The 24,442-nt window shown below is 48.4% G+C and overlaps 2 protein-coding genes across 5 annotated transcripts in view; one reads left to right on the top strand and one right to left on the bottom strand.

Moving 5' to 3' along the window:
• The window catches only part of Stra8 (stimulated by retinoic acid 8), a 35,676-nt gene extending 30,227 nt beyond the window's left edge, over window positions 1-5,449 (bottom strand). Inside the window, exon 1 of one of the 3 annotated variants that reach the window (XM_005405492.1) lies at window positions 5,373-5,449. The gene's annotated coding sequence lies outside the window, so the exon portion shown is untranslated. Of the gene's footprint in view, window positions 1-2,677; window positions 3,046-5,372 lie in introns of those variants that run through there. The other 2 variants (XM_005405490.2, XM_005405491.2) reach the window with 2 other exon arrangements.
• Wdr91 (WD repeat domain 91) overlaps window positions 3,175-24,442 on the top strand; it is a 28,295-nt gene continuing 7,027 nt past the window's right edge. For both annotated transcript variants that reach the window (XM_005405487.2, XM_005405488.1), the window contains exons 1-11: window positions 3,175-3,335; window positions 4,723-4,902; window positions 5,471-5,678; window positions 7,200-7,282; window positions 8,246-8,376; window positions 9,585-9,750; window positions 16,752-16,910; window positions 18,124-18,317; window positions 18,765-18,915; window positions 21,147-21,241; window positions 21,362-21,530. In XM_005405487.2, the coding sequence (XP_005405544.1) occupies window positions 3,213-3,335; window positions 4,723-4,902; window positions 5,471-5,678; window positions 7,200-7,282; window positions 8,246-8,376; window positions 9,585-9,750; window positions 16,752-16,910; window positions 18,124-18,317; window positions 18,765-18,915; window positions 21,147-21,241; window positions 21,362-21,530 (1,659 nt within the window). In that variant the 5' untranslated portion in view covers window positions 3,175-3,212. The remainder of the gene's footprint in view (window positions 3,336-4,722; window positions 4,903-5,470; window positions 5,679-7,199; window positions 7,283-8,245; window positions 8,377-9,584; window positions 9,751-16,751; window positions 16,911-18,123; window positions 18,318-18,764; window positions 18,916-21,146; window positions 21,242-21,361; window positions 21,531-24,442) is intronic.

The following is a 24,442-nucleotide window of genomic DNA, read 5'->3' on the forward strand; positions in this document are numbered from 1 at the left end:
AAAGCATAGTTTGGTGTTTGCCTTATGTGTTGTGCATAATTTTCTGTAGAATAAAACTGCTGTTGGCCTGACAGCACCTCCTTAAATGAACCCCATTGCCACTTTCTACCTCCAAGCAGTGGTGGGTTAATCAGCTGAACTAATCAGAGCTAATGAATGAGCCATAGTATCTCATAGCTTCTCCCCTTACTAAGACAACTTGAAAGACTACATAAAGTGCCTCTGGAAATCTTTTAAGATTGAATAAAATGATGCAAAGGGGAGGAGGAATGCTTGGGACAAAGAACCATTCAGAAGTCGGTGGAGCCTATGCTCAGGAGTGATTCCAGTGTTTATGTGCCCTCTACTGGTGCTGTTCTGCTTGAGAGTGGCTGGGCCTTAGCAGAAAGTGCCCTTAGTGAGTATTTATTGAGCATCTACTTGAGCTAACTGCTATTTTATACTTTGAGGATAGAGTAGAAAAAATACAAACATCTCCGCTTTTGTGTAGCTTATAGTTTAGTGGAGTGGGGGAGATATTACATTCAATAACCAAAATATTAGTTTTTTTCTTTTTGGTACTGGGAATCAAACTCAGGACCTTGCACTTGCCAGGCAGGCACTTGTGCCGCTGAGCTATATCCCTGGCCAAAACACTGTTTTTTTTCTGATGGTTATAAGTGCTATGTAGAAAGATACAAGAGGATAAGGGCGACATGAATGCCAGAAATGAAATTAATGCTGTTTTTTACAGTAGAGTCAGAGAGGACTCTTTAAGGAGGAGACTGCTACAGTATGAAAGTCTGTGTCCCCCTAAAACTCACATGCTGAAGTAAAATCCCCAATGTGATGGTACTGGGAGGAGTTAGATCATCAAGGCAGAACCCTCACGAAGAGGATTAATCTACCCTAGACAGCTATCTTGTGCCATTGAATGCTGAAAGTGTTTAACTTTCTTTTCATTTGTACAGGGGCTTACAGCTAAGAGTTGGCCTTAAATCTCAGAGCAGACTTTGGACTTGGACTTTTCAGCAAAGCTGAAACTGTTAGGAGTTTTGTAATTTGTGGAGCTGGACTATGTGCCTTTTGCATAAAGGGGCATGCATGAATCTTTAAGGGGCCTGGGGCAGAATGTTATGGCCTTGTGTTTAGATGTCCCCCCAAAGCCTCATGTGGTCATAGGTGGAGCTTTTTTAGAGGTGGCTGGATCTAGAGTACTGACTCTGGAATTGATTCATGGTGCACTGCTAGGTTTAAGAGCACTAGGATTAAGAGTGTGAGTGCTACCCGCACTAAGTAGCCTGGATAAGACAAAAGGGGCAGAAAGACACTGGTAAGGTCCCTTGTTGCTCTTGCTGTCTTTGCCTGCAATGAACCGTTTTTCTCCTCTGTGATACCCTCTGCCATGCTTCTGCTTGGAACCAGCCGACTATGGACTGAAACCTCCACTAACTGTGTGCTAAATAAACCTTTCCCCCTTTAACTTTGGGTGTCAGGTATTTTGTCTCAGCAACAAGAAAAGTAACTAAGACGTGCTCTTAGAGAAGACGTCCCAGAGAGACTCTAGCCACAGGAGGGCCGAGTGAGAGTACAGGTGGAAGGCACCATCTGGGAGCCAGGGTGAGCCCTCAGCAGACACCAGGTCTGTTGGTGCCTTGGTTTTGGACTTTGCAGGCTTCAGAACTGTGAGAAGCAAGTTTCTGTTGCTTATAAGCCACCTAGCTGATGGGATTTTGTTGTAGCATCTCTAAAGGACTAAGACATAGCATTTGAGCAAACACTTGAAGGACAGGAGCTAAGCCTGAGTATCTGGGTGAAGATGTTCCAGGTAGAGCCAAGAGCTTGTGGTAGGACTGTGGAGCTGCCTTTCATTGATCAGCAAACTCCGCTGTTTTTGCAGGCTTTGCTCGGGAAAGTGCCGGGGCAGATGGAGATGGGGGAGGGAGCACTGTGTCTGCAGTCTTCAGGTGCCCTAGGGAAGTCTAATTCCCGACTTTCCTGTACACTGCTACTTGACCAACTTTCCTGAGTTTACTTCTGAAGATCTGAGATCCCAGGGCAGGATTCGGTCTGGTTCTCCCAACAGTTAGAGGTTTGAGTGTCCTTTTCTACCTCTTCGGAGCAAGGCTGGATGCCTGGGAGATACACAGGAAAAGTAGACAAAAAGGCAAAACCAGCATCTCCCGCGTCTTGCCGTGGCTTGCTGTTTGTTATCTCTTTGGATGTCCCTGGTATGGATCAGTGCCCTTTGGAGCTGAATTTCTGTACAGCAGGATTGGAGGGTCCGACCCAGTGGTAGTAATAATTCTGAGATGTGCTTTGACAAACACAAATGCCTCGCCATTAGAGGGAAGGGAAAGGCAAAATATTTATTTTATCTTCTCTATGGACCATTCATGGGGCTGTTACCATGTATTATCTTACCGAATCTTCATTATGAATCTGTCTGCAACGTAGGTATTACTGTTACCATTTTGCACTCAAAGATATTATGTACCTTCTGGCCTACAAAAATACAGTACACCTAGTAAAAATTTCAAATGATTCAAAAAATGCAAGGAAAAAAAAGAACTGAAACTCTCCCTCATATCTCAAACAATTTTAAGAAATTGATGACTAGTGTCCCTGAGTTTAAAAAATGTACACATAAACACAGTTTTGGTTTTTTTTAAAGAATCTGGGACCACAGTGTACATACCATGCTGCAACTCGGCGTTTTCTTGCTAGCAGGATGCTGCTTATCTGGCCATGCAGCTAACCAGTCTTATTAATGAAAGCGGGGTGCTTGAGTTGAAGCTATTTGATGACTTCACTTTGTCACCTAGAACTCCAGTTTCCCCCTTTTGTAAAAAGAGGACAGGGGACGAAGCGTCCCACCATGTAACAATGTCAATAAGCAGGGCACTCCCCCGCCGCATGACCCTGAGACGTCCCCAAGCTCTCTGAGTGACAGCGGAGGAAGCTGCCGCCGCCGCCGCGCGCGCAGCCTCCTCGGGTAGCCCCTTTTCGAGGAAGATGACGTCAAGCGCAGTGGGCGGTCCGGAGGCTAGATGAGGGGCGGGGAGTCATCTGAGGGGCGGGGCCACAAGCGCACGGCGCCCGAGGCGTGCTGATTGGTAGGCTGGCCGTGGGCGTGACGTCCTCTGGCGCGGGCGTTCGGCTCCGCCCCTGCCCGCCCAGGCCCCGCCCCTCCGTCCCCGGCCGGCTCGGCCCCTCAAGCCGCAGGCGCAGCGATGGCGGAGGCTGTGGAGCGCACGGACGAGCTGGTGCGCGAGTACCTGCTCTTCCGTGGATTCACGCACACGCTACGGCAGCTGGACGCGGAGATCAAGGCGGACCGGGAGAAGGGGTTCCGGGTGAGGGGCCGGGCGGGCGGCGGGCTGAGGCGGCCGGCGGCGGGCTCCTCCCTCTCCCAGTGCTGCCGCAGGGTCTACGGCGGCGCTGTCATCGCGCCTTCGCCTGCGCATGACAGAGAGGAGCTGAGGGCGGCATGAACTTGACTGCCTGGAGTTGCCCAGAGAGGCAGGAGCACTGGGGCGAAGCGCCCCGTCCTGGTCCAGCTCCCTTCTTCATCCCACCTCCAGCAAGTGCTGGGCGTGGCCAGCGGGCGGCCGGGTTTAGGAGCCAAGGATGGGCCGATGGTTGAGTTCCTGCAAGCCGGCAGTGGTAGCAAGGAGGTCTGCAGCCCCAAAAGCTGGCCGGGTGCGGGGGTCTGTGGTGTTTTGTTAAAATGGTCTTTTGTCAGGGAGTCGCTGATATTTTTGCTTCTGCAGTTAAGGAAGACGTCGTTGCACATTTTAAAACACAGACTTCCTCCTGCTCTGATATGATTTTCCGTTGCGAAGTTCTTGGAATTTCTGAGCGTGTCACTTGTACGTTCGTGTGTGCTGAATTAAATAGGTGATGGAAGATGAATCGAGAGAGACACCGCTTAGCTGCAGGAGCACTGGCGGGGTTAGAAGCCTAGGGTTTTGCCTTGCCGAAGTTAGCTTACTTAATGGCAAAAGCAAATCATTTCACCTCTCCAGGTTGCAGGACTCCTGATCTACTTTTTAAATGGGGTTGAACTGACATTCGTATCCAGAACTTTTTCCAGATCGTATCCTGTGGTGAAATTGCTCATCCCAGGGAGGCTACCCCTTTGGCTGACACTGGCCAAAGGTAGAGCTTTGGCGTCTTGCAAGGGCCAGTCAGTGTACCTCCTGGTGATCCTTGGAATTCTAGAATTGTGGAGTTGGAAGAAGAGAGACTAAGAAGATTGTGTTGTGATCTCTTGCTCTTTTTTTTTTTTTAATTGAGAGGCCTCTGTGACCACAGTTAAAGTGATTTTGCCAAGTTGGTCAATTTAACTCAAGACCTGGATCCAGATTTCTTGCTTCTTGGGCCAGAGTCTTTTTTATTTTTTTTATTTTTTGGTTTTTCTCTGGTACTGGGAACCGAACTCACGACCTTGCACTTGCCAGGCAGGCGCTTTTGCTGCTGAGCTAAATCCCCAGCCCCGGGCCAGAGTCTTTTATACACCTAAAATTCAATGCTTGCCAGAGGGTTAAGATGTATATTTAGCATCTGAAGAAATTTAAAAGCTGTTACATTAATATGTTTGAAAAATTTGTCAGCTGCCAGCTTACAAGTTTTTAGCACCCAGATGCCATAGTAAGAGGACAAAGCTATATTCTGTGGAATAAGGGGGAGAATGCCATTGTGCCCTTCACCACCTTCTCCAGTGATGCTTTTTCTTGCCAGGTGGACAAGATTGTGGACCAACTACAGCAGTTAATGCAGGTGTATGACTTGGCTGCGCTTCGAGATTATTGGAGCTACCTGGAGCGTAGACTCTTCAGCCGCTTGGAGGATATATATAGACCCACCATCAATAAGCTGAAAACCAGCCTGTTCCGCTTTTATCTTGTCTACACAATCCAGGTGCTTGTTGGTGCAGGGGTTTTGTTTCCCTGGTAGGGAGAGCTCTTGGATCCAGAAACATGTTTCTTCCAGTCCCCTGGGATGATTCTGTATCTTACCGTGGGAATGAGTGGAACAGCCACGGTGCAAATTATTTTTGACTGTTCTCTTACATTTTGTTTCTTTTTCATCATTTGCAGATCATCTGACTTATTTTCCCCATTCCCATTTCCCCCCTTGTTTTAAACACATAAGCATAGGTGGTGTTTTAAGGAATATAAAGATTGAGTAATAAAGACAATTATTATTGGGTGAATCAGTCACTTAGCTTATTTAAATATCAACTAGGGATCAGTTTTCAGGATCACATTTATCATTAGACCTTAAAGTACTTAACTTTAAACCACTAAAGCTTGAAATCACAAGGTCCTTGAGAAAGGTTGATGATTTCCTTCATATCGTGGAGTTTCTAGAGTCTGCTTGTCACTTACCTGGCGGGTGATATCAAGGCCGTCTGCCATGATGAAGAATCTCACCTCTGGACTTCTGTTTCTTCCTCCTCCTTGCTGCCTCCTTTGTGTCTTGGCAGACAAACAGAAATGACAAGGCTCAGGAGTTCTTTGCAAAGCAGGCCACAGAGCTTCAGAACCAGGCCGAGTGGAAGGATTGGTTTGTCCTGCCCTTCTTGCCATCCCCAGACACGAACCCCACCTTCGCTACCTACTTTTCTCGACAGTGGGCTGACACCTTCATCGTGTCCCTGCACAACTTCCTGAGTGTCCTGTTTCAGTGCATGCATATCCTTTCCAGGCATATTGTAGACAACATGATCAGTAATTGCTAAAAGTTACTGATTTCAGTGCAGCCATTTCTTCCACAATGTGCTTAAGGATCCTTGGCTTGTGTCATGTGAGGGGGGCTGGAGAACTTGTGGTTATTTCTGTCAGGAGACCAGGAAGTCATAAATCTCAATTCTGGTGATGTATTGTGTGAAGAAATAGCTGATGCACACGGGCAGGACTGTAGCAGCTGCAGGGTGGGGAGGCAGCTACTTGGTGAAACCAGCTAGACTTGAGAGCATCGTTTCTGTGCGTGTCACGAGCCCCTGGGGATATCACTTGATTTTGCTGGGATCCTGGTGCAGATAGGAACACTTCTTGGATTGGAGCTTTCTGCCTGAGTTAGTGTTTGGGTTTTTCTCTCTGACAGTGACCTTATTGTTCCTCAACTTGCCAGAGAACAGAGCAGTTTTAGGATTTGTGTGTGTGTGTGTGTGTGTGTGTGTGTGTACATGCGCATTGTGGGGGGATATGAGAATGAATGAGGATTGTGTAAATGACTCACGTCATAACAAGTGTACTATTTTGTCCTGGAAGGCCTGAGATGTGCTTTCATGCATCGTGCTCTCCAGGCTGGAAATCCAGTGGAGGAGAAGGCGGTCCGTTTTGAATAGGGCTGCCTGCTGAGGTGCTGATAATTTGGGCGTTCATATCCCCACCCACTAGCTGCCATTTTGACCACTGGGAGACCGCTTTCTGGAAGGTGGCTGACTTTGCTCTTTCCTTATGTGTTGTGGATGAGTGGGAATCCTGCTCTTGCCAGGTCTTTCTCTTCTTACTTCTCTTTTCTTGCCAGCTGGCTCTTCTTCCTGTGGGCTGTCAAAGAAGCTGGTAGGGTGGCTACCAAGTGGCCATGTGGACCCTCTAGGGCAATTGAAATGGTTGCTCAAGATCTTTGCGGCCAAGATATTGCCAATCAAACTAAGGCATGCACATTTGGAGTCTGAGGCCCTGTCTACTCTGCCCTCCTTCTGACTGAAGCTGTGTGAGTGTTGGGGAAAGGCAAAAGGCCAGCACCCTCAGCTAGAACATAGGTGTTCTTGAGGTGGCATGTAGCCATGCAGTCTGCACAAAGCTATCTCTTCTCAGTCTAAAACTTGGCTGGGTAGAAGTTCATTGCTGAGAGAAGAAAACCTAGTACGGATCTTGCTTCCAGGGTTGCTTTCTGCTAAATGTCTGCCTTGACCTTGGTAAAGCTTAGACTGGCTGTGAGGCCACTGAATACTAGCTCTTACTGCTGGGGTTTGAGGGAGAAATACCAGGTTTAGATTTATGTCCTCTCCACACAGATTTTTATGTGTCTCTGAGCCCACAGGAAACAAGGCCCTGAGACTAGGGAGAGACCAGTTTGTAAAGCTGGCACAAGCCCACAGTACTGATCCTGTCCTCTCTTTCCTGTTTCTTGTGTTCAAGTGTTTGGCTACTGTGTCAGGAGCTTTCACATGTTCCCAAGCAGGTTTATTCTTTAACTTTGCGCACCAGTTCCTGTGATCCTAAACTTTGATGCAGAGTGCCAGAGGACCAACCAGGTTCAAGAAGAAAATGAAATTCTTCGTCAGAAGGTTTGTGCTGCACAGGCTTGCCTCTGGGAGAACTTCTGCTCTGTGGGCGTGAAATTAGGTCACAGCACTCAAGGGCCGATTGCATATAGAGCAAAACTGTTTCTTAGATGAGAGCAAGTCATCAGTCAGCATTGAAGGTTTAAGACTGTATCAGCCTCTGATAACCAGAGCTGAGCTTCATGTTTTAAACCTAAGCAATATAGTAATTTGAATGAACTTGTTAAGAAGATGATTGTGTATATTCACACCAGCTTACAATCCTCTTGTTTTCATATGTCATTTGGTCTTTGATCTTTTTCCAATATATAACCACATACCCAATGTTTACAATCCAGGTATAATTTAGTTGTTCCTACTAAGCTGTGTATTTCTGTTCTTCAACGTGTGTTTGCTTTTACATTTTGCCTGAGGAGCACTGATTTTCTTGTCCTAAAATGAAGATCTCTGTCAGTATTATTGTTAAGTAAAGGAAGCTTAGAAGCTGTTTAAGTTTTGAGGTTTAAGAGTCTTAGATTTTGGGCAATGTGTATATGCTTAGTTTTCTTGAGGCAGAAGGTTAAAGATGCTATGTAATGCATTTAAAATTTTTTTTCCTGTGTGAATTCCAAAGCCTGATTTTATAGATTCCAAAGAGCAAAGTAGGATTGAGCGGAGTTCTTTTTCTCAGTAAATTCAGGAAGAAGCAAGTCCAGTGCTAAAAAGGAAGCATGTCAAATGATAAGAAAGTGGATTTTGGGTGTCTAACAGTTTTTGGCTTTCTTACCTCACCGTAGTACAAGGCCAGTAGCTGGCCTTTGTCTTTTCTCTGAGGCACAGTGAGCAGAAATGCAAAGGATGCCTTGGTGCCCAGGGGGAATGGCACCTGGAGCCAGTGAGGTTGGATTTGGATGTGGCGCGTCTAGAAATCTTGCTCAGCAGAGGGTGGGGTGCGATCACTGGCTAACTTGGCTCTACCCTCTACAGCTTTTTGCCTTGCAAGCTGAAATTCACCGGCTGAAGAAGGAAGAGCAACAGCCCGAAGAGGAAGAGGCCTTGGTCCAACACAAATTGCCTCCTTATGTCTCCAGTATGGACCGCCTGGGGGATTCCGAGCTGTGAGTATGTGTGAGGGCCCGGCTGTGGGAAGGTGGCTACTTCCTCTTCTCCTCTGTCCTGTGTCTCCTGAGTGTGCCTCTGACCCTGCCTTGCCTGTGGCCTTTGTGCCTGTTGGGGAGTATTGCCAAAGAGCCCCTAGCACACCTCATCTTGCTTCAGTTTTTTGTGGTCACCATGCTTGTGGTTCTTAACCTGTTCTGCCAGGAGCTTGCACGTCCTGGATCAATACAACCCAACCGCCATGGTAAGGTTTTATGTATTGGAAGGAGTGTTTCATTGTGGAAGGACTGGCTACTGAATGTTTAAAGAGGTAGGCAGAAACTAGAGAGAGGTATTTGAGTGATCTTAAGAAGCAGCCATGGGGCTGGGGATTTAGCTCAGTGGCAAAGCGCCTGCCTGGCAAGCGCAAGGTCGTGAGTTCGGTTCCCGGTACCGGAGAAAAACCAAAAAAAAAAAAAGAAGCAGCCATCTAAGGCTGGGTTGTAGCTCAGTGGTATAGTGCTTGCCTAGCGTGTAAGAGGCCCTGGCTCTTCAGCACTGAGAAACAGAGCATAACAAAACAAACAAAAAACCCCAGAACATAGTTAATATGAAAGCCCAAGGGATAACAGTCCTAATAGCAGTCGAGGAACCAGTGGCACGGTCAGGTGACAAACCAGTCAGGGTGCAAACCAGGCATAGCCAAGTATTGCACTGTATGAGGTGGCTCTAGTTTCTCAGCCAGTGCCATTCAGTGAAATAAAATACAGTACCAGCCAATTTGAAGTTGTTTTTAATAGCTTTGTTAAAAAAGTAAAACAGTGTAAGCTTTAATCATATATTTATTTAGCTCAGTATGTCTAAACTATTTCAATATATTCTACCCTTTTTTCATGCTAAGCGTTGGAATTGCGGAGTGCCTTGCGCTTCCAGCACATCTTGATTTGGACAAAGCACAGTTCAGATCCTCAGTAGCCCATGTGGCCAGTGGCTATCATATAGCACGGTTCTGAGATCTCCTGGGGCCCTCAAAGAAGAGTCATGGACTTTACTGCTGGGTCAGATAAGCTTCTGGTCCCCTTCATACATGAAGTGGTCTGGAGCGTAATGTCCTTCCAGCTCAGGCTGCAGAATCTGACTACGGAGCCTCTGTAGCACAGGAGCTCTGTGTTCTCAGACCCTCTTCATCCCTCCAGTGCTCAGACCCTGTGTTGTGTCCCCTGACCAGCGCCATGGTGTGCAGCCAGAGGACTGCCTCCCTCTCCCAGTCACCGCGAGTAGGCTTCCTTTCCTCGCTGCTGCCTCAGAGCAAGAAGAGCCCCTCGAGGTTGTCACCTGCCCCAGGACCCCCTCCAGCTCAGAGCTCATCCAAGAAAGAGTCCTTCAGCAGTCAGGTAAGTGCCGGTCACGCCTCTGAAGTGTTGCCAAGAAGCCTGTGACCTCAGACTGCCAGCTGCGCTTCTGGGCCTCTTTATCAGGTGTAGGCGTGTGTGACTTCCCTTTGGGACCAAGTTGTCCATGTGCTGTGAAATCCTAAATTCACTTCCCATTTTCTTTCTTTCTCCTTCCCTGCCTTTGCCCTCACAGACTAGTGGTAGCTCTGTAGGATGAGAATAGAGATAAGACTGGACTTGGAGAAAGTGGGAGAACAAGGAGGAAGATCCACCAGGTACCCCCATCCTCACCTCTGGCCGGCACTCAGGCATTGTGTTGTGACAGTGGGAGATGAAGGGGTACGCCGCACCTCAGCCTGGTTTCCTAAGCTCCTGTGCCTGCTGTTGTCTGATCATGCCTGAACCAGTTCTCCAGTGTCTGCCATGCTCCGTGGGTAGTCAGTGACCAGAAATAAGCTTTGAAGCCTATTTCTCATAGTCTCCTCTGAACACATGAGGGTTTGTGACTGTCTGGTTGGCTCAAGTATGAGTTGAGGCAGTGCTGGCATTTCAATTTAATTTGCGTTAAACTGCTGTCTGGCTAAAGAGTAAATTAAGAGTTACCTCTGAATGCCTGTATTTTATGTACAGGGTGGTGGTTGCTGATTTTGCAAAGCATTTTCTGGATTTTTCACCTTTCTAGCATATTGCAAGAGAAGTTCTTTGACACTAGCTGATGTGCAAACAGCCAAGAACCCACTCACTGGTATTTCTAACAGAACTCATTGCTTTCAGACATGCCTGCCTGCCTGCCAGAGTGAAAGTGTAGTAGACTCAGAGTTAGACTTTGTTGCATGGGTGGGGACTCTGCTCTTCCGGTGTCATTTTGCTAAGCACTGATAAAATAAGTGGTCATAGTTCATTCCTTCCTTCTCTGCTGCCCTTGGCTGGAGTTGCAAGTGGTGTAGCAGTTTGGGGCAACTTCTGATTCAGAATGGTTGGGTTGGAGACCCTGAGCAGGACCGTGGACAAGACAGCCTGGGCTCTGAAGTCAAGCAACATGATTTACATTCAGCTCTGGCTCCTTGTGTATCATTAGTACTCAAATTGCTAACACTCACCCCACTTTGCGTGGGCTAACAATAGTGTTGGCTCCTTAGGAGGGCAGTAGTTGGGTCGGTGGAAGAAGAGCCTTGGGTATCTGCAGGGCTTGGCAGACAGTAAGCACTCAGTAAATTTAGTAGGCATTGTGTTCCTGAAGGTCCTGGCTAACTTGGATTCCTGAGTGAGTTCTTTAGACGTCAAGCACCATCTGTGCAAGCGGACTATCATCTCACCTTCCCTGAGGGTGGAAGCAGCTAAAAATCAATAGTGGTTATTTCCACAGTGTTTTTTTTTTTTGCTGGCGTGGGGTGGTTGGTTTCTCGAGACAGGGTCTCACTGTGCAGTTCAGGCTGGTCTTGAACTCACTATGTAGCCCAAGCTGGCCTTACACTCGCTTCGATCCTCTTGCTTCAGCCTCCCAAGTGCTGGGATTACAGACAAGAGCCACCAGGCCTGGCCATAAGTGTTCTTCTGAAAATCTTTGCAAATAGAATTTGTGCTATTTGGAATATTGCCAAATAAGTTTTGCTGTTTGCTTTCCAGATATTTCTCACGATCAGCGTTTTATTTTGGTAGCTGGAGCTAAGAGTATTGAGTCCCTTGAAATAAGCTTGGGACTGTGGAGTCCAACTTCACTAATTAAAATGGAGGCAGACGCAGACACAGCTTCTTTGAGGTTAAGCCTGCGGTCACACTCTTTCTGTTTCAGGAACTGCATGTCACATGTTATTATTTCTCTTTTATAAAAATACATGGTGAGATTGAAATGCTGTGGAAGTTTTCATGCAGTTTACAGCCAGGAGATGAGGGTAAAAGTGTGTAACTTGTGGCAAAGTATTTCTTACTTTGCCCCTGAAATATAATCAAAGAGAGATTGGGTCACTATGGGTTATGTTAACAGAGCACAATTTTGAGTTTGAATGGAGACCACAGAAATCTGCAGTCTGAAAGACCCATTGGTCATGTCACTTGTTTTTTTATTGATGGTGGATTATTTAGACTAAGCGTTGATGTTTAAACTCCAAAAATAGCTAATAGATTTGAGGTTCAAGGAAATGGCAGACACATATAAAAAAAAAAAAAAAGGAAAGAAAATGGCAGAATTTCAGAGTTGGAAGGAGGCTTCAAGTTCACCTCGCTCACCTTCCTTCTCCGGTTGATTGGTTCCTGTGATGTAGAACAACCTTCTTGTTACAGTGGAAAATGCGCTTGTTAAAAAGTCATTAGCAGAAATCTGTTTGTAACTTTTACTCGCCAATCTTAGCTTTTCCCTCTGCAGCTCCATGGAATAAGGCCTCTTGCGTGAAATAATGCTTCCCATCTTTCCGTGCTAAGCTCTCTGCTCGTCCCTCTCGGCAGATGTTGACTCCTACAGCATTCTTTCTAGACCTCTCACTGTCCTGGGCCCTCTCCTCTGGGGCACAGTCTAACATTTCAATCCTTATATTACAACTGATGCACAAATTTGAGTGTACAATTTTAGACTCTTTCTCACCACTGCCAGATATGTGATGGGATCACGTCTTGTGATTTTGACATTATACTCCTTCGAACTCAGTATGACGTGAGACTGGCCTCTATATTGCTTTGTCAGTGCATATTAAGCATTTGGTCCTTTTTTTTGTCTTTTTGAGACAGGGTCTTGCTATGCAGTTCAGACTGGCCTCAAACTCACAGCAGTCCTCCTGCCTCAGCCTCACAAGTGCTGGGATTACAGTCGTGCGCCACCACTCCCGGCTTCAGTCTTTTTTTTCCTCTCCACTACTACACCAGAGCCCTTCTTTCTTCTTTGCTGTTAAAGAATAATAAACATACAAAATATAAACTGTATTTTATTATTAAGTTAGCAATACAGAAACGGTTGGACCTTCCTATCTTAAATATTATTTATATAGAGCTTTGTAAATTTTCACTCACATCAGCATTTTGCCTGCTACTGTTATCACTGTTACTGGAGTGTTCGTGGCATTGTTCTTACAAAATAGGTGGCAACATACATGCTTCATGCTTTCAGTGTGAATCTGTAGGCAAATAAAAGAAAGGAAGTAGCTGCAAAACCCTAGTTCCCAAGCTCTGCTGGGATCTCCAACAGCGGTAGTCAGGGAGGACTCGGTAGCAGGACTGCGCTGAGCTCCTCACCTGCCCCTAGCTATATTTCTGCACCTCTCACACCCACTTGGTGAGCTATGGGGCAGCAGGTGGGAATTACCTTATTACACAGATAACTTTTAATTGGCTGTAATGTAAAGAAAGTAAAGCATCCGCAAACTTCTGCACTTCTAACCCTTATTATCAGATTACTCCCCAGCTATTGAGACATCAGTAGGAACAAGAGCCATCCTGGGGCTGTTCCCATGGAGCTGGGTAGCCCGGGGAAACGGGCGCCCTTGCCCAGTCTTTCTATCTGCAGGTCTGCATTTGAGCCCTGCCATCCGAGTGGCTTTGTTTTGCCTCCGGTGGGACCAGATTACTGGAACTAATTTCCTGCCCCAGTTGGAAGGCTGCCTGGCAAGGTTGGTGAGGCTGTGAAATTGCTTCTGATCTACCCAGGCCACCAGAGGTGAATGAGTGTCAGCTTAGATCAGTCTCCAGAGGGAGAAGGTCACGTGATGAAACCGGTTACAACATCTTCTGAACTGTAGGAGCCAGGAAGATTGTGATGAATATAACTTAAGCCACTGGGATATTAAGTTAAATAACGCCAGTGGGTAAGGTTTTTATAAAGTTTACCCTTAAAACCTTCAACTACTGGTTACGTCGCAGTAAACATTTATTTAAGTTGTGCGTTTTTGTAGCTAGACACAAATTTACCTTAACCTCCTCATTAAAGTGATTATGGGCAGCTGTGTTCATCAGCTTTTAATGCGTGGTTGTCTTTCATTGGTGCATACCCTTCTGCAGGGACTACATCAGTTACAGTGGAGGAAGCTCTCTTCTCTTTCAGCAGGATGTAAGAGGTCATACTTGGGTCTCTGGCTCACTAGCTATAAACTGTCCTGGTGTTGTAAAAGCAATTCTTAATTTATTGTCCTGATTTTTGTGACTGACCCTCTGTAGCCAGGCATGGTGGTACACTCCTGTAATCCTAGCACTTGGCAGGCTGAGGCAGGAGGATCACCAGGAATCTGAGGCTAGCCTGGGCTCCATAGTTCAAGGCCAACCTGAACTACCTAAATGAGATGCTGTCTCACCCTGTTCCCACTGTAAAAAAATCCATTTATATTTTCATTTTAAAAAATACTCGCTGTCTAGCCCTGCCGGATGATGTACTGGACAATGTCCTTACCACCCTGATTTATAAGGGAAGCACTGTCTTCACATTTCTTTGTGTTGGGTTTTCTGCTGTAGCTGGGGAAGGGTTACAAGTGGCTTTTGTTCTAGCTAGAAAACTGGAAACCTGTCCATACCATCCCCTAGGGCCAGTTGAATTGAGCACTCTTAACTGAGTTAGTAGTTGAATTGAGTACCGGAGTGGAAAGGACACATTTATCAGATGTAGGGAGTGAGGAAAGAAGTGGGCCTCAAAGTGCTTGTCTGCCTTGGTCGAAGTTCCTGCTTTTGGTCTCTGAGGCAGGATGCCCACCCGTGTTGTGCACAGAGAACATTCACATAGCAGGCAAAAAATGTGGTGGATGTGGCTGTTCTCAGGCTCCAGAGCATCCTCTGAAGGGGTGGTGCCTGGCAGAGCCCACCTCCCCCGCCTTGCCCTGACAGCGCTCCAACAAACAGGCCTCCTCCTCCCTGCATCTCCCGGAAGCTCCCCTTACGGGTGGACACTTACCTCTCAGAGGCTCTTGCCCTCCCAGGACACAGGGTTCTAATGTTTGGCATGCAAACGTGCTGCGGGTGATCAGCTAGGCTTAGCATTTTTGCTTTCTTTGTGACTAGGCCAGCATATGCCTTTCTTTTCTGTTTGTATCCAAGGGAGCAGAAGAAGCACAGAAGTGAAATGCTCGTTCAGCGCTGTGGAATCTCACTGATAAAGGGCGCTTCCTTTCCTTGCCCTTCTGGCTCCACACAGTCCTTATCATCGTCTTTAGATTATTCTTGTCAGGGCACCTGCTCCTGTGCTTTAGCTGGTCTAGAACTTTCTTATAGGCTTGCATTACTCCTTATGAGTTGAACTTATCACTCATTCCTTTAAATGTTTTGTTTTTCTTGGGGCAGAAAATGGCCAGTGTTTCATGCTTCAGAGCCTATTATCCCGCACGCATGCACTAATTCCCTTTAAATTTTTTTTCTTTTCAGTGGGGGTCCACACCTGTAATCCTAATACTGTAGGCAGCTGAGACAGGAGGATCACAAGTTTGAGCCCAACCTGGGCAATTTAGCAATTAAGGGAGATCCTCTGTCCAAATAAAAAAGGGAGAGGGCTGGGAATTAGCTGAGTGTGAAGGTTTAATCCCCAGTACCTCAAAAAACAAAACGACAAACCCCAAAACCTTTTCTTTTCTCTGAGTATTCTGAGACTTTTTCGTAAAAGTTTTGCCATGGGTCTGATTGCGCCAGGTTCTCTTTTCTTAGTACATCCTAAAGGGATCACGCCCCCCAACCAGACTTTCAGTCACATGACCATAGCCAATCAGCTTTTCTGTAAATCCACAAAAAGCTCAGTGTGGTAGACCCCCCCCACCACTTCCTTTACTTTCCGCTAAATGAAATTGTCAACAAAATACTCCTGAGATATGTGCTTATCCTGATTGGTACATGTAATTTGAACATCTGAAATCTAAAGTGCTCCAAAATCTGAAACTTTAAGCACCAACATGACCTCACAAGTGATAAATTCCATGCTGTGAAAAAAAATTATTATAGGTATGTGTAAAATTACATTGTATGTAAAGAATATATGAAATATAAGTGAGTTTTTAATTTAGCTTTTGGTCTTATCCCAAGATATCTCAGATACCCGCAAGATAGCACAAAAGTCCCCAAATCCAAAAAAACCTGAAATACTTCTGGTTCCAAGTATCTTGGACAAGGGACAGGGGACACTCAATTTGTCCCTCCTTCCTTCCTTCCTTCCTTCCTTCCTTCCTTCCTTCCTTCCTTCCTTCCTTCCTTCCTTCCTTCTCTCTCTCTCTCCCTCGCTCCCTCCCTCCCCCTCTCTCTCTTCAGGCTCTGCTTGTTCTCTGGGTTGGGGGTATATGAGGAGTGTGTGGGTTTGTGTGTGGGATTGGCAGCATGGACCGCATTGCAGGACCCTGTGAGGGGTGCCTTGGTTGCCCCAGCAGCTCTGTCTTCCGTCATCTTGACTGCCTGCCACTCTAGAGAAGGGAACAGAAGACTTGCGTTGGGGTGGACATTACTGAGTTCATTCTCTGTTGCTGTAGGTTTGGTGGACCTTATTGTTTTTGGTATGAAAATGAGCCAGAAAATCCAGTTTCTTTCCTGTCCTGTTTATCTTACTGAAAAATTCTTGGGTTTCCAACAATGCCGTTAAAAATGTTGTCTAGTAGTCATTTTCAAATACTTTAGTATTTGTTAACATTAGTTGTAGTCCTATAGTTGGCCCAGAAAGAGATGCATTATGTTCCCTTTCCCTTCACACAGGGAGTCTTATTACACGTGTGTTTCTTTGTATTGCACAAACACACAGTAGTGGGTAAATGTATGTAACACAGAGCAGGGACCTGGCCTGCCTTGGTCATTGCCGAGTAAGTGCTGGGCTCCTCGCCCTTCCAGATTGCTCCCATTAAATGGAGGAGGCTATCAGCCTGTGTCCAGAGGGTAAGCTGAGGGTGAGGACAGGCAGGAGGGGGTGCAGACTGACAGTACTTCCACCTGCACTTGAGCTCCCTGCCCAGGCCAGCCAGGAGTTGCTGGGGAGGAGCCACTCCCTGCATTGCTTTCCCCTGGGCCATTGTCACTGCCTGGGCAACCAGGAGCGGACTTCACAGCCTGCTTCTTGTCCCTAGGCCGGCAAGGGAAAGGACCTGACAGCCGGGGCCAAGGATGGGAAGAGCCTCCTCGGTGGATCAAGCCCTGGGGAGTCAAGCTGGGCTCAGCAGCGGCAGCGGCGCCTGCAGGACCACGGCAAGGAGCGAAAGGAGCTGTTCACCACCACCTCCTCCCAGGTACGGGGTGCCCCGTAGCTCCCCCGAGTTCCGCTGCTGTGCAGGTGTGGTCTTGCCTGCTTGCTCTTTACTCATGCACGTTGGTGGTTTGGGTGGTATTCTGCCTGGCTTTTCTCTGGCAGCATTTTTTCAGGCAGGGCCTGAGAACGCCAGGCTGTGGGAAGGCTCTAAGGGGGCTGCAGTGGGCTGGCTGGGCCTGGCCTGCTGGTCCCTCCCAGGCTAGCCACGCGTGGTGCACACCGTGGGCCCTGAGAGTGCGTCCCTTTCGTGTGATTTGGTCCCTGCCTGCAGGACCCTTTTCCCTGTTTGCGGATGGCTGTGCTGAGAGCTGCGGCCCAGACTCCTGCAGCCGCACCTGGGCTGGGGTTCTCCTCCTGGGAAAGTAGGTCAGGTCTGCACCTCCTGGCCGCACAAGCTGCTTCCGGTCCTGCCTATACCCAGATGGCAGACTAAGCTGGTGGCTGTGCTGGTTCACTTTCTTGATCACTTACCTTCTTTGGGGGCTTCTTGCCTATTTTAATGGCATTTTTGACAGCAAGCAGTTCCATTTTGGTGGTAGTAGATCCCAAACGTTCAGATCTCAACTCATTCTGTTCTTGAACTGATCCACCTGCCACCCTGAGGGCCACTTGAGGAATACCGGGACAGGCTGGCCCCTTCTCCTGAGCCTGGTGTTTGTCTGTGAACGCACAGTAGCTGTGGGGTTGGCACCTTGGGCTCTCCCTGCGCCTGGTCATTTGCCTCAGCTCCTCAGGCCCCATCCCCACTTCCCCGGAAGAGGTGCTAGTCAGGGTGGGGTGTGCTGTGTGGGCCAGGGCGACACTACGAACCTGGCTCCGCCTCGAGCTCTGTCCTCTGCCACCCTGTGACAGTGGTAAATGGGGCAAATAATAGCATCTCTTGTGGATTTGGGAAGGTGAGCTGAGCAAATCTGTAAAACACTTAGCCCAGCACTGGTGCCCAGGAGGCTCTCACTAAACATGTCCACTGCCTTGGGCCAGTCCTGTCACAGCCGGGTGTGGCCTGACAGGTGGGAGCAGTGTCTCCAGGCAGCAGCTGCCCCGGGAGTTGGTGTCCCCACTCTCCCGGGATGAGCTGAGTGTGGGCCTCACAGCCCAAGCCGTGCTCTGGGCTGTGACCACCAGTGTCTTCATGGTCCTCCGTGTGTGGGGCCCTCCTCCCAGCTGATGTGTCGCTGCTTTGCTGGCCACAGGGTGCAGAGAAGAAGCCGGAAGTGAGTGGCCCAGAAGCTGAGCCCTCCCTGGATCTCCATGTGGAGCCGGTGGAGCCCCTGACACGGGTGCCCACCGCCGGGCCCGAGGGAGCAGGAGGCCGCGCGGAGCAGCCCTTCATTGTGCTGGGGCAGGAGGAGTACGGGGAGCACCACTCATCCATTATGCACTGCAGGTGGGCCAGCCGGGGCTCGCAGCCGGAGAGACGAGCGTGTGAGGGTGTGGGCAGGAGTGTGGGGCGGGTGGTGGGAGGTGGGAGTGGTCTCGGAAAGACCGCGGTCCTCCGTCAGAGGAGGGCTGGCCCCCGCTATCTGGTGGCTGGTGGCGGCTGCCGTGCTGTGGTCAGCCTCAGGCTCTTGCTGTGTTTCACTGAGTTTTAGGACCAAGCTGCCGATTGTTTTAACCTCCAATAGTCTTCAGTTTTAAATTGCTTTATGGGCAAAGCCCTGGTGCTTAAGGAGCTTTTGAGTGAATGGGAACCCCTCGCTTGCACTCACCCTTTGCGTGTGAGCCTTTTGGGATGACTGCCAAGTACAGTTGGAAAGTTGGACAAATGGTCATCTCAGCGTTAGCTGGAGAGCGTGAGGCCGGGTGCCCACACCTCTTTTTCTCTCTTGTGCAGAGTGGATTGCTCAGGGAGGAGAGTCGCCAGCCTCGATGTAGATGGGGTCATCAAAGTGTGGTCCTTCAACCCCATCATGCAGACCAAAGCGTCCTCTATTTCCAAGTCACCGCTGCTCTCGCTGGAATGGGCTACCAAGCGGGACAGGCTGGTGAGTGACGCTTTGCTCTGGGGACTCCGGGGCTCTTCATGAACTGAGCTGAGGCTGAACCTTCACCCTCTTCTTCATCCCTGTGATTCAGGGACCACGTGCCCTAGACTGGCCTAGCAGGCTCCTGTTTGCGGTGGTGGTGAGGTTACTGTATTAACAAGAAGTGAAATGAGGGGACCTTCTGCCCCGAGGGCCTGCCTGGCTTCCTGTCCTCTCCTGCGCTTCCCTGTTGCTCACCACTTTTAGTGTGCTCCTGCCGCTGAGACCCCTCCTGTCTGTGCCTCAGTGGTAGCGGCCTACGTGGATGAGAGGGGACGCTTCAGTTTGTGATTTCCATGGGTATGATGGTTCCCGGGGATAGCAGTGTTCTTCTTTTCCCTGGACTTTAATATTTGAAATAGTTAAGGAGGTAAAATTGATTTCTTGTTTTTTCTTCTGTTCCATTTATCAGGGATTCTACTGTGTAGCCCAAGAAGCAAACACTAGCTCACTACTTTTTTTGTTTGTTTGTTTGCCTTTTTGTTTTTGTTTTTGTTTTTTTTGTCTTTTTTTGAGACAGGGTCTCACTCTGCAGTTCAGGCTGGCCTTGAGCTCACTTTGTGGCCCAGGCTGGTCTCGAACTCGCAAGGATCCTCCTGCTTCAGCCTCCTGAGTGCTGGGATTACAGGCGTGTACCACCACGCCCAGCTAAATTTATGATTTTTTTTTTCTTTGTACCAGGAATTGAACTCAGAACTTCAGGCTTGCCAGGCAGGTGCCATGCCACTGAGCTATATCCCAGGCCCTGGCTCCCTATAATTTTGACAACTGTATGATTTATCCTCATGGGACTAGCATCTTAGGGCCTGCCCTGTATCAGCATCCATTTGTCAAGTGGATGCTGAGGTCAACATTTAGCTAGTATTTCTTTATTTTGTTTTATTTTATTTTTGTCTTTTTGAGACAGGGTCTTGTTATATAATTCAAGCTGGCCTTGAACTCTCTTTGTAGCTCAGGCTGGCCTCAAACTTGCAGCAGTCCTCCTGCCTCAATCTCCTAAGTGTTGGGATTACAGTCGTGTGCCGCCACGCCTGGCCTAGCTAATATTTCTGAGGAAAAGATACCGTCAGACTGGGCTGCTTCTGGTGATACTTATCAATCATCTTTGAAGCTTTCCACCATATAAATCACAAGTTCCTGGGGCCAGGGACGATCTTTTTGTGTTTTCCTGGAGGCCTTTACAGAGCTGGAAGTGTTCCCTGAAAAGGCAAATGGTCAGTTACCCAGGCCCTGTGATCAGCCCTGGCCAGTGCCAGGAGTGAGCAGGAATCTGGATTTGAATAGCTGGCGTTTACAGTCAGAAGAGAAGAGGGAAGTGTGGAGGGTCTCATGTAACCAGCTGGCATATTTTCACATGTTTCTGAGGTAGCACATCTTTCCCATTCCTTAGGTGCTGCATCAGTCTGTTTTCTGTTGCTATAATGAAATGCCTGAGGCTGGTAACTTTATAAAGAAAAGAGGTTTATCTAGCCCACAGTTATAGAAGTTCAAGAGTATAATGGCAGCATCTGTCCGGCTCTGGTGAGGGCTTCCTTGGCAGCAACACAACATGGCATTGGTAATGGCAGGGGAGGAGTGTGTGCTGGAGAGAGAGATCCTGGGGCAAGACTGGAAGGCAGAGATGGATTTAGGCAACAGGTTTGAGAGAGGGAGTGAGAGAGTGGGTACTGGCTCTGCATTAATCTCTGCTGAAGATGGAGCCCAGTGACCTGGTCACCTGCCGTCTCTTAAATCCCACCTACTCTTCCGTGACCACACTGCAGACTAAGTCTCTACCATGAGAGCCCTTGAGCAGCACTCAGCCACACCCAAGTGCAGCCCAGCGCCTGTGGTTTTGCTTTGTTCTCAGGTTGGCTTGGTGTCTTTCTGTAATTTTTTTTTTTTTTTTTGAGACAGGGTCTTGCTATGTAATTTACACTTTCCTTGGACTCATGGTGTAGCCCAGGCTGGTCTCACACTCACAGTGATCCTCCTGCCTCAGCCTCCTGAGTGCTAGGATTAGGGGGGTATGCTACGAGGCCCAGCCTTTCTCTAAGTTTTAAGTGTGGTCTGTTGTGCCCAGATTTCCCGTCTGCCTGGATTGGTGCAGGAGGGGCTGGCCCTGCAGATGGCCCAGCCTGGCATCTCAGAGGGATGGGCCTGGCCCACTGCAGAAGTCCTCCCTGACTGACGCCCGTGGCTTCTCATTCTAGCTCTTACTGGGCAGTGGTGTGGGAACAGTGCGTCTCTATGACACAGAAGCCAAGAAGAATCTCTGCGAGATCAACATCCATGATGACATGCCCAGGTGAGCTGACGCCCTGCCTGCCGCGGTTGAGGCCGCTGCGCTGCAGGTGCTCTGTGGAGCCAGGCCTGCGCGCCCGCTCTGAGCAGGCCACCGTCTGACCACGGCCCACGTGTGTTGCAGAATCTTGTCTCTCGCGTGCAGCCCCAGCGGGGCCTCTTTCGTCTGCTCGGCCGCAGCTCCAAGCCTCACCTCGCAGGTGGACGCCTCGGCACCGGACATCGGCAGCAAGGGCATGAACCAGGTTCCCGGCAAGCTGCTGCTGTGGGACACGAAAACCATGAAGCAGCAGGTACGGGCCCTGCCCGGGGCTCCCCGTGCTGGCGCTCTGTCTGGAGGGTGTGCTCCCTTGCGCCTTAGTGTTCTGATGGGTCTCTTCCCCTTTCTGCTTTGGTCTCCTCCGGGTTTTGATTTGTCAGACGATGTCCAAGCTTTAAGTGTTGAAAAGTAACGCACCCCGTTCAGATTGTGAGCAGCTGAAGGCAGCAGCGGTGTGCCAGGGCCGCAGAAGTCACCTAGCACCTCCCACAGCGCCATGTGGCTTATTTCCTAGCAGAGCCCTTCTGACTGCGGTACTTTAGAATTGCATGAGCTCCAGCAGTAGCCAGCTGTAATGAGAACGGGTGCTTGTTCACACGCAGTGACAGCTGACCCTGCTGGCTGGTGCCCCAAATAGTAGCAGGTGCTGCAGCTGTCGTCGTTATCCCTAGAGCAAGAAATGCCCTTAAGGGCACCTGTTGAGAGGGCAGTGGCGTTTCTTGTTAAAACCCTTCAGAAGTGGTGTGTTCCTTATGTGGAATGCACCGTTTCCTAGTGCTGCCGGGCACTCCGGCCCTGCCTCCCAGGTGGGCTGCGTTCCTAATAACGCAATCTGCATCTTCCTGCTTCTGCCTGGGATCCTAGACTCACCAGCTCTGTGGCTCTGGGACGTCTCACAGGCTCAGGAGCCTGTCAGGGCCATGTTGACTTTTGCCCTCTGCCACATCTGCCCCTCCGTCCTGGTTTTTCTCACTTGACACATGCGCACATGCAGGCCCTGGGCATCTTCCCAGACCTGTTCGTGCCTGCTGCTCACGTGACCAATCTGTAAACAGATGCCGCTACTGCCGCCTCGGAAATGGGCGTCCGGTCTGACTGCTGCTCATCATTTGTGAGACAGGGTCTGGCGCCCCTTGGCAGGGCGTCTGCAGGAGCCCTGGAGGCCTCTGCCCACTTCTTCCCCACCACTTTAACTCGGTCTCTTCATTACTGATATTTGGGTATATTCCTCCACGTCTCTTAGCACAATTTGTCACCTTAAGTTTACTTGTGATTTTCAAAATATTCATTTAATTTGAATGCATTAAAAAGTTGAAATTATAGGTATATGGTATAATGAATAGAAAAGCAGTAAAAGGAATTCTAGGTTTATTTTTTCAGAACTAGGGGTTCAACCTGTGGGTCCTGTACTACTGAGCTGTGTCCCACGTCTTTATTTTTTCTTTTGAGACAGATTCTTGCTAAATTGCCCAGGTTGGGTTAAAGCTTGGCTCTTCCTGCATCAACTCCTTTAGTATCTGGAATTATACGTGTGTGCCATTCGCTGTGCTTGGCGTTGAGCGCCTGGTTTAAAAGTAGAACATTTGGGTGTGGTGGTGCCCACCTGTAATCCTAGCACTCGGGAGGCTGAGGCAGGAGGATTGTTGCGAGTTCGAGGCCCGCCTGGGCTACAAAGTGAGCTCAAGGCCAGCCTGAACTGCATAGCGAGACCCTGTCTCAAAAAGACAAAAGTAAATAAATAAATAAATAAATGTAGAACATTTCACCAATACTTTTTGTGTTCATGTGTGCCCTTCCCAGTGTCTGACTCCTTCCAGAGAGAACCTGGTTTGCTATGGCCTTCCATTTTATTTATTTATTTATTTTTTGTCTTTTTGAGACAGGGTCTCACTATGTAGTGCAGACTGGACTTGAGCTCACTTTATAGCCCAGGCTGGTCTCAAACTCACAAAGATCCTCCTGCCTCAGCCTCCCCAGTGCTGGGATTACAGGCATGTGCCACCTCACCTCGCTGGATTTAGTTTATCAAATAAATATATATCCCTAAACACATAGCTTTTGTCTTGCATGCTTTCTAAATTTATATGAGTGGAATCATAGTGTATGTATTTTTCCAGACTGTTACATGGCTCAATCTCATCTTTGGCTGACTTTGCTGAAACTGAGAGGTTCATACCCAGTGGAATGGCCTTGGTTGTCCTCTCTCTCTGGCTGCTTTTAAGATCTTATCTGTGTGTTTGGGTGAGGATTTCTGGCCTTTTAAGTTTTACTTTTTTTTTTAAACTCCTGCTCAGGATTTGTCTGGTTTTCTAAAGCAGAGGATTTATCTTTGTTCAGTTAGTCCTCCTTTTTTCCAGTGTTACAGCTCTGTGGTTATCTCCTGCCTTCTGGAACTCCCGTTAGATAACATTTGAACTGTTTTCTTCCTCTTTTTTTTGTTTCACGCCTATTGCTTCCTCAGCTCGGTCAGTTTCCAGTTCTCTCCTCCACTGTGTGTGCTCCTTATGTGGCTGGTCGGGATGTTCATTTCAGTTACTGCGTTTTTCTCAGTTTTACACACCTGCTCCTTCATCCTTGTATGCTTCCATTTTACCCGTATTTCCAGTTCCCCCTTTTCTTTTCTGGAATATGTCAAATATACTGATGTTCTCTTCTGCCTGGTAATTCCAGTACCTGAAGTCTCTGCGAGCCTGGTTCTGCTCCCTGCGCTGTGATGGGTACTCACCCCTGCCTTATTCTCCTGGGTCCTGTGAATTTTGATTATGGGCTCACGTTTCTGGGCACTTTATGCTTGAGAACATTTGGAGGTCGGGTGGAGGTGCGTTTCTCTGGAAGAGATCTGCATTGCCTTGTGCCCGGCACCTGAGAACTTTAAAATACTGTTTGAGGCTTCTCAGGCTACATAGGGATTGAGAACTGGGGCTCGAAACCCACGTCACGGGCAGTTTGTGGTTAGGGATTTGCAGAGGCTCTGGATTTTCATCCCTGTCTGCACAGTAGGTTTATTTTTAGTTCATTCTTGCACTGAGGTTGTAGCTTCTGGGAGTCCGAGCCATATGTGGAGATTTATTACTTGACCTTGAACAAATCTTACACTTGGGGCTGTGGGCTTCTGAGCTTCATGGGTGTGCCTTAGTGACTTTTTCATTGCTGAGCCACAGTACC

Source organism: Chinchilla lanigera, unplaced genomic scaffold (assembly GCF_000276665.1).
Source record: "Chinchilla lanigera isolate Chin_1 unplaced genomic scaffold, ChiLan1.0 scaffold00093, whole genome shotgun sequence".
NCBI lineage: Eukaryota > Metazoa > Chordata > Mammalia > Rodentia > Chinchillidae > Chinchilla > Chinchilla lanigera.